Below are 8669 nucleotides of genomic sequence, written 5' to 3' on the forward strand. Positions count from 1 at the left end.
CGTTGCTCCAGAGGCAGTTTGGAACTTGGTAGTGAGTGTTGCAAACAAGGACAGATGATATTTACGCGCTACGTGCTTCAGCACTCGCCGGTCCCGTTCTGTGAGCTTGTGTGGCCTATCACTTAGCGGCTGAGCCGTTGTTACGCCTAAACGTTTCCACTTCACAATAACAGGACTTATAGTTAACAGCACTTACAGCACTTGCAGTTACAATTGCAAGGCTGTGTGCTCGATTTTATACACCAGTCAGCAACAGGTTTGGCTGAAATAGCAGAATCCACTAATTTGAAGGGGTGTCCACATACCACATGTAACGTGTCATACTAATTTGAGTGTCCCGGATTTACATTTACTATGTTTTTTCTAGTCTATGAGACCAGGCTGCAAAAGCACATCAAACAACTATTAAGCATAATTATTAAAGAACCTCACTAAATGACAGTATCTGTTTTAGTTGTATTAATGATATTAAAGCTACTATTTCTGTTTTGAAGCATTGGATTTTGCAATCACATACATTATTTTGAATATGTGTACCCATAAAAACTGTTTTCACACCATAGGGAGATAGGGAGATAGGGAGATAGGGAGATACGAAATGTTAAGCGGTTACAGTACACTTCTGGGACCTCCTTTTTTTTTTAAAGAGTCCGACAGCAATATCCAGGAATTTCACAGGATCAAAGTCAATGTTTTTTATGTCACACGATTTTTGCCAAATCTGCAAAGACTCCAAGCATGAGAAAGGGTTTTAAACATAGGTTTTGGTTCAACTCATTAATTATATTGAATGTATCTATGTTCCCCCTTTTATATCTTAATGTAGTCACTTGAAAAAAATCTAATTATTATTAATGACTTTGTAACCGCTCCAAACAGAGAGAGGTGTTAACTGGTACCCCAGTTTATAGAAAGACCCATCAGCAGATTCCTCTATGTCAGTCGTTGACAGTCACTCAATTAGCCCATGTCAGCTAACATTTTATAGATTCCTAGGTACGTTTCTAGCCATGTAAACCTTGTAGTAATCATGGCCAAATCGCAAGGCACATGCCCAGCAGTCAATTTAGGAAGTAAACTAAAATCACAATTCAATAATATACAATTTTTAAATGTTTCAACAACTTCTCAATAAACTGAAAAGTAGAAGCTATTTATTTCAAAAGTGTTTTAGAAATGTTTTATTCAAATCACTTCCTGAACTGACTGCCTTCAATTCGAATTGAGCCCAACCCTGGTGTCCAGGGGCCCCGTTGATTTTATTAGTCACTCTCACTCAGAATGACAGGAATTAGCTTTAAAACGGAAACATTTTATCTCCATCCCATGACAAAATGTGTTGAACTGCAAGAAATGTCTCTATGCCCCATGGCACATTATTTTGGAAGTGCAGAACATTCACTTTAAAGCTGCGATTTTTTTCTGTCCTCTGCCAAGAGGGGGGCCACTAAAAGGTTTTGTCCCCGAGGTGGTGGGGCCCCACAAACAAATCTCACATAGGGCCCTAAAAATGCTAGAAATGGCCCTGGTGACAGAGCTTTTTAAAAATAGAGGCGATCATTCCGGAGGTGGCGCACAATTACACCGTTTGAAATGCTGCGGTGGGGGCGGATGGGATCCGCGTAGGAGACCGTGACAGCATGTAGGAGATGGAAAGAAGAGAAGACACACTGAGGAGAACGGAGATCGAGAGAGTCAGAGCGAAAAACTCGTCAAATGGAAGCTGTAATTAGTGGTCTATGAAGTGAAAGAGAGCTGGCCCAGGCCTATCCCAGGTGTCCATAACTTAGCCCACTCAATTTAAAGTGAGAGACCTACGTAGCGGTGGCCCACCTGTTCCCTGCCCCTCCTGTCAAGATTGATGCATGTGACCATATGGACTTGCCAAGCTCATTGTCTAGGGGCGGGAAATCCCAATTATAGGCTACTTTTGTGAATTCACTCACTTAGCTACATGGAAGAAAGGCTACCTTTGTGCCACAGCTGTCAAAATCAATTAAAGTGTGACCACCTCATTTGCTCTTTTAGAAACGTTTAGAACTCGATATAGGCCTAAATGGTAAGAAAATAAATGTGATAAAATGAGCGACTAATTAGTCCTAGTTTAAATATCCCATTGCAGCTAAGCATTACAGTATGCCATTGACGTGCTTCTACACCTGCATTGCTTGCATTGCTTGCTGTTTGGGGTTTTAGGCTGGGTTTCTGTACAGCACTTCGAGATATTAGCTGATGTACGAAGGGCTATATAAAATAAACTTGATTTGATTTGATTAATACAGTAAGAGACGCACTAGCCTATATGTGCGCAACAACCTGCGCATATTTCTCGCACTTGTTGTTTGCGCTTTGAAGCCTTGGCAACCCAACCGGTGGGTGTATACTCCAAGCCTGGGTTGGATTAAAACAAGGTTTATCTTCAGTTACTGTTTACAGCTCTATTTTTACCGACATATGAAACTCAATGGCATGGACAGATGATACTTACCCACAGTTTCAGCAGTGGAACCAGGACGCACAGAATGTGCAGATAATTCAACAGCCTGTAAGTGTGGCCAATAGGGATTTTTTTCAATAGCAAAAAAACACAGTTGACCTGTTTACTTGGCATATCATAGAGACTGTAATTCTATGCGATAACCCACGCTCTATGCGATCACCCACGCTCATTTACAGAGAAAGTTAGCTCTCTATATGCCATTGACTTCCTTTGCAGCATCATTAAGGGAGGCATCTTTAGCTTCCAACAGCTGTGATTTGAGTATTGTTGTAATAGCTTGATGAGTCATATCTTCTTGATGCATATCTCCGGCTCACTACCTTATAGTTTTAATTAGATGTTTTATCACGCATTGCTACTGTTAACTATATTGAGAGAGTGGGCTGATATTGTCTACCTTTTAACAGTAGTTCAACCATGGCAGTATTAGATATGGGAGATAGATATTCTCCCTGGCTATATGCCTCCAGTCAGCGAGCCTCATTAAAGTCTCATGTCTCCGTCCCAGGCTTCCCAGCAGCCCACCACCATCCTACAGCAGCTCCCTGCTGCTGTGTCATCTCCCACTCCCTCCATCCGGCCAGGACACGTCAAGCAGGGTGCGTATGGCAGGCAGGCTGTCAAGATAACTTTTCAGACAGAGCCCACGTCTCTCAGCTTCTCTGACCTGGCTTTCTGCCTCCAACACATGTGTGCAATATTATATATTGTATTTTCTCACCTCACTCGTTCTCTGTGTGTGTGTGTCTGTGAATGACACTGTGAATGTCACTTCAGGTGCCAGCTGGACCTAAGGGCCAAAGCTCCACCATCTATAATGGCGGTCATGCTCTTTATGGCACTTCTTCTCCACCTCTAGCCTCATCATTGTCTGTCTGTTGGTCGCTCAGGCCAGGGCACTGATTGTTTGCTCTGACTGACATCCTTCTGACTGACCTTTCTGCTCTTCTTACTTTCAACTCACTTATATTGAGGTTCATTTCAGTATTGGCATTATTTCTGATATTATTCAATGAGTAGTTCGGATTCCTCTCATTCTGACAGAGTTGTATAATATGGTGTCGTTTTTCTAAATGTTGCATCAGGCTGTCGCCAGAGTACCCTGACAAGCAGCCAGCGGGCAAAATCTGTATTTTCATATTGCTGGAAGGATGTCAGACAGAAATTGAGGAAGGGAGAGGATAGAACATTCAGGATGTCAGATTTGATTTAGAACTCGTGATTGGACACCATGCGGGTTGAAACGGGTTGATTGTCACTTAAAGGATAAAGGATAGCACAACAGGCATAAAGAGGAAGTTAGCTTCCATGCAGGTGTGTGTGTGTGTGTGTGTGTGTGTGTGTGTGTGTGTGTGTGTGTGTGTGTGTGTGTGTGTGTGTGTGTGTGTGTGTGTGTGTGTGTGTGTGTGTGTGTGTGTGTGTGTGTGTGTGTGTGTGTGTGTGTGTGTGTGTGTGTGTGTGTGTGTGTGTGTGTATAACGTCGCTCTCTGCTATTCTCCAGACCTGGTGGAGCTGATGATGATCCAGAATGCCCAGATGCACCAGGTCATCATGAACAACATGACCATGTCAGCCCTCAGCTCATTTGGCCATTCCCAGCCCCAGCTCCACCCTCCGTCTACCTCTGAGGTACAGTCATTTGGCTATTCCCAGCCCCAGCTCCACCCTCCGTCTACCTCTGAGGTACAGTCATTTGGCTATTCCCAGCCCCACTCTCCACCCCTGAGGTACATTTACTGTTAGTCACATGTGCCAACTTATCATCCAGCCTGTCCGTATGCAGCACACTCATCTTACATTATTCATCTGAAAACATGTGTTTCAGTAGGTAGAGACATACCTAATCTGATATGACAATCTGGAAAAGTAAACAGACCGAGGTCAGAGTGGCTCCTCACATTAGCTAATGCACCTAAAAGTTATTTTTGGAGTCTGTTTTGGGTCACACTGTTCCTTGTCAGTTTAGTGGTTGTGTTGAGGCTCCATAAGCAGTTGGTTGTCCAACCCATTGAAGTGGAGAGTGAGGATGAGCCCCAAATGGCACCCTAATCACTATATAGTGCACTATTTTTAATTTTATTTTTTTAATAGGGAATAGGGTGCCATTTGACACATGCTGTGTCTGAATGGGCTGTTTTTATCCTCCCCTCCAGGCCAGCTGGCCCCCAGTGATTTTTACAGCTCCTGAGTGGCGCATCTCAGTGCTAGAGGCGTCACTACAGACCCTGGTTTGATCCCGGGCTGTATCACAACCGGCCGTGATCGGGAGTCCCATAGGGCGGCACACAATTGGCTCAGTGTCGTCTGGGGTTAGGGGAGGGTTTGGCAGGGCTAGGACGTCATTGTAAATAAGAATTTGTTCTTAACTGACTTGACTAGTTAAAGGTTAAATACTGCAGGAGGAGGAGGAGGAGGAGGATCCAGAGGTGTACCACTACCATTACCAGCCTACCCCGGCCTACCTGCCCTACCCATCCTGGTTGCCGCCACCCCAGCCTCACCCTAGCCTGGTCTACCGCAACACCCCTGAACCCCTGGAGCTAGCACACTCACCACACAGAGACACCACCAGGTGATTCACAACACAACCCCATTCATAACACCTACCGTACCCACACTTACATAGACTGATGTTGTGACACAATGCGGGCCGGAGATAACAATGATACATACGCATGTGTGATGTCATCCAGGAGGGCGGTCCCACCTCCTCCCCCACCCAGCGCTACCAGGACCGTCGGGGCTGACGTTCCTCCAGCAACAGGTACACAACTGGAACACTCTGTACATCTCTGCTGTATGTCTGCATAACACATATCGCGGCACTAACGTTAACACATGGGTGTCCATAGCAGAACACCAGATAAAACATTGGGAGGGAGTTACCATAGAAATAGAATGACTCAATAATCGGTGGTACTGTACATACAGAACATTGAGTTGGGGGATGGGAAGCCTCAAAGCCCTTATTGGGCATGTAAGGGGCTGTGTAACGGTCTTCTAACATGTAGGCTCTAACCATATATATCTTATTAAATTACTACTAATTCCTAATTCTATGGATCTAACATCCCAATTAGCACCCTCTGTTAGATGATGTGCGAGCTCTGTGATGCTGGTTGGTGGAGGATCATAATGATGCTGATGAGGGTGCTGACAGTGCTGCTGATTGCGATACTGTGGGTTTATAACGAGGCTGATGACACTAAACACTTGTGAAGAATGGGTCCATCAGATGCATTCCATGTCTCTCTTTTGTCTCTTGAATGTGTAGATTACTATGATGCTGCGGAGAGAAGACAGTGACAACAAGAGCAGAACTCTACAGCATCCATTCATCGTTAGCCTTATTTTTTACAAGATAGAATCATTCTAAACGTGTCATTAGTAAACAGAACTACATTTCAGAGGCACTGCAGTTTTGTTCTTTATAGAAGTTATTCATAATATCATGTTTCTGTATCTTGCAGAAATCGTATAATGCTCACTATAGTTCTGTTTTTTTACACATTTTAATGTGGGTCTTTTTAGATTTGTTATTTCAAGTAAAGAAAAAGCCAAGATTATCATTGTTCAGCGTTGTTCAATGTTTTTAAGCTCACTTCCAGACTTGTACTGTAGCTCAGTTGGTAGAGCATGGCACTTCTAACACTAGGGTTGTGGGTTTGAATTCCGACACCACCCATACATAAAATGTATGACCGTAAGTCGCTTTGGATATATGCCTGCTAAATGACATATATTATAGTCGTTTTGGCCTTATTTCTACATGAATTACACAAAATACCCAGCAGGGAGCAGCATCATCTTTGTCATGACAAAGTCAGAGGGCGCTTGTCATATTAGTTGAGTTAGTGTTGTTGAGTTAGTTTTTTAGCAGGTTGGCATTTATTGTCATGAATCTTGATCTGGAGGCAGCTCTGCAGAGTGGTCACTAGCTAACAGAGCCACAAAGTCATAAAATCAGTTTTTAAACCTAACCTTAACATTAACTACACTGCTAACCCTAATCCCTAGCCTTAAATTAAGACCAGAAAGCACATTTTTGTATTCATACATGTTTGCGATTTAGACAATTTTGACTTTGCAACTGGCCCATCTAGCGGAAATCGCTCAGGTTTGCCTACAGGGCAAGATTCATGACAATAAATGTCAAGCTGCTCGTTTATATTCATGTCCACCAGCATGTCTATCAGCATGTCACTTGTTATTTCAGTGAGTTTCTGGCAAGTTCATATATACACTACATGACCAAAAGTATGTGGACACCTGCTCGTCGAACATCTCATCTGAAAATCATGGGCATTAATATGAAGTTGGTCTCCCCTTTGCTTCTATAACAGCCTCCACTCCTCTGGGAAGGCTTTCCACTAGATGTTGGAACATTTCAGCCACAAGAGCATTAGTGAGATCGGGCACTGGTGTTGGGCAATTAGGCCTGGCTCGCAGTCAGCGTTCCAATTCATCCCAAAGATGTTCAATGGGGTTGAGGTCAGGGCTCTGTGCAGGCCAGTCAACTTCTTCCACACCGATCTCGACAAACCATTTCTGTATGGACCTCGCTTTGTTCACGGGGGCATTGTCATGCTGAAACAGGAATGGCGGCGAGCTTTACACCACTCCAGCGGACGCTTTGCATTGCGTATGGTGATCTTAGGCTTGTGTGCAGCTGCTCGGCCATGGAAACCCATTTCATGAAGCTCTCAACGAACAGTTCTTGTACTGACGTTGCTTCTAGAGGCAGTTTGGAACTCGGTAGTGAGTTTTGCAACTGAGGACAGACGATTTCTACGCGCTACAGCACTCAATGGTTCCTTTCTGTGAGCTTGTGTAGCCTAATACTTTGCGGCTGAGCTGTGGTTGCTCCTAGATATTTCCACTTCACTATAACAGCACTTACAATTGACCGGGTCAGCTCTAGCAGGGCAGAAATTTGCGTATTGACTTGTTGGAAAGGTAGCATTCTACTGCCAATGTTTGTCTATGGAGATTGCATGGCTGTGTGCTTGATTTTATACACCTGTCAGCAACAGCAACAGCAACAGGTGTGGCTGAAATAGCAGAATCCACTCATTTTAAGGGGTGTCCACATACTTCTGTATATTTAGTGTATGTCAAAAATGTGCATATTTTATTGCATATCTAAGCATATTCCTTGAGCTGTCTGTATCCTCCAGACTAGTTGTTATTTTTTTAAAGAAACTAAATATGGTTCTCTACATCTCCTCTAAAATCTGGGTAAAAGATTGAAAGGAATGTGAATTATTCAGTACATTTTGTTATTGCTTGCTTTTCTAAAGTTTACCAATCTTACCAGCAGGCATGCCAGCTAAGATTGATAGCCTGAATTGACTTCTTGGTAGCTAGTTAAGAGGATGAGAGATTAGGAACCTATCTGGGCTAGCTAAAGCAAACTTCATCAAATTGCTAGGTGGCTAGTAGTATTACAGAGAAACAACAACAAAATGAACAACAATTATATATTTTTTAAACAGGACAAATCTGAGGGGGCCACCGTTCCCCAAACAATGTAACAAGATAAATAATTTTGTATGTTATTTTCTTTTAACTTTCATCTCTCTGTGTTTCATAAATTTCCTTCAATTCGCAAGAGGCTGAATGTATCTCACTGGAGAAAGCATCCGAGTGAACGAAACAGCGCCCCTCTGTCTCAGTATGTGTAGCCCATCTATCTGATGCTGTCTGGTCAAAAAGAGTATGACATGGTTGTCGCTCGCAGCATTGAATGCAAGGGAAGCTAGCGAGCATTTGGCTTCCCTTGATATTTAAAAATAATAATAACAGCCAATCAGTGTAGAGCAACAGAGACAACGTTGACAGCACTAGCAAACATTTGTAAACCGTTGTAGGAGTCATGGACCAAGAAGAGGAAGACAGAAAGGTGAGTTTCTGAGGAGGAATGGAGGCGGAGAAAGAGGTTGAAGAGAATGAGGAAAGCAGAGGTTGGATTTGAATCTGAGGAAGATGGCAATAAACATGGAGATGGGGTGGCGAAGAAGATTGGTGTCTTAGGTCAGTTAGGATCACCACTTTATTTTAAGAAAGTGAAATGTCAGAATAATAGAGATAATGATTTATTTCAGATTTTATTTCTTTCATCACATTCCTAGTGGGTCAGAAGTTTACATACACTCAATTAGTATTTGGT

General features: G+C 43.1%; 1 protein-coding gene across 1 annotated transcript; it reads left to right on the forward strand.

Annotated features, from left to right (window-relative positions):
• Positions 1-2369: 2369 nt before the first annotated feature.
• LOC139565315 (proline-rich protein 29-like) lies at positions 2370-6038 on the forward strand. Its single transcript, XM_071385535.1, has 6 exons — positions 2370-2545; positions 3009-3099; positions 4002-4129; positions 4900-5072; positions 5194-5264; positions 5775-6038. Exons 1-6 carry the CDS (start codon positions 2465-2467, stop codon positions 5804-5806), a joined length of 576 nt encoding a protein of 191 aa, XP_071241636.1. The 5' UTR covers positions 2370-2464; the 3' UTR covers positions 5807-6038.
• The last annotated feature ends 2631 nt before the right edge of the window (positions 6039-8669 follow it).

Source organism: Salvelinus alpinus, chromosome 36, assembly GCF_045679555.1.
Source record: "Salvelinus alpinus chromosome 36, SLU_Salpinus.1, whole genome shotgun sequence".
Classification (NCBI taxonomy): Eukaryota; Metazoa; Chordata; class Actinopteri; order Salmoniformes; family Salmonidae; genus Salvelinus; species Salvelinus alpinus.

Excerpts from the sequence above, each read along its gene's own strand:
- LOC139565315 (XM_071385535.1), top strand. The coding sequence starts at position 2,465 with ATGGCATGGACAGATGATACTTACCCACAGTTTCAGCAGTGGAACCAG. Across the intron at positions 2,546-3,008 it reads TGCAGATAATTCAACAGCCT|GCTTCCCAGCAGCCCACCAC; the intron begins GTAAGTGTGGCC and ends TCTCCGTCCCAG. Across the intron at positions 4,130-4,899 it reads ACCCTCCGTCTACCTCTGAG|GAGGAGGAGGAGGAGGAGGA; the intron begins GTACAGTCATTT and ends TAAATACTGCAG.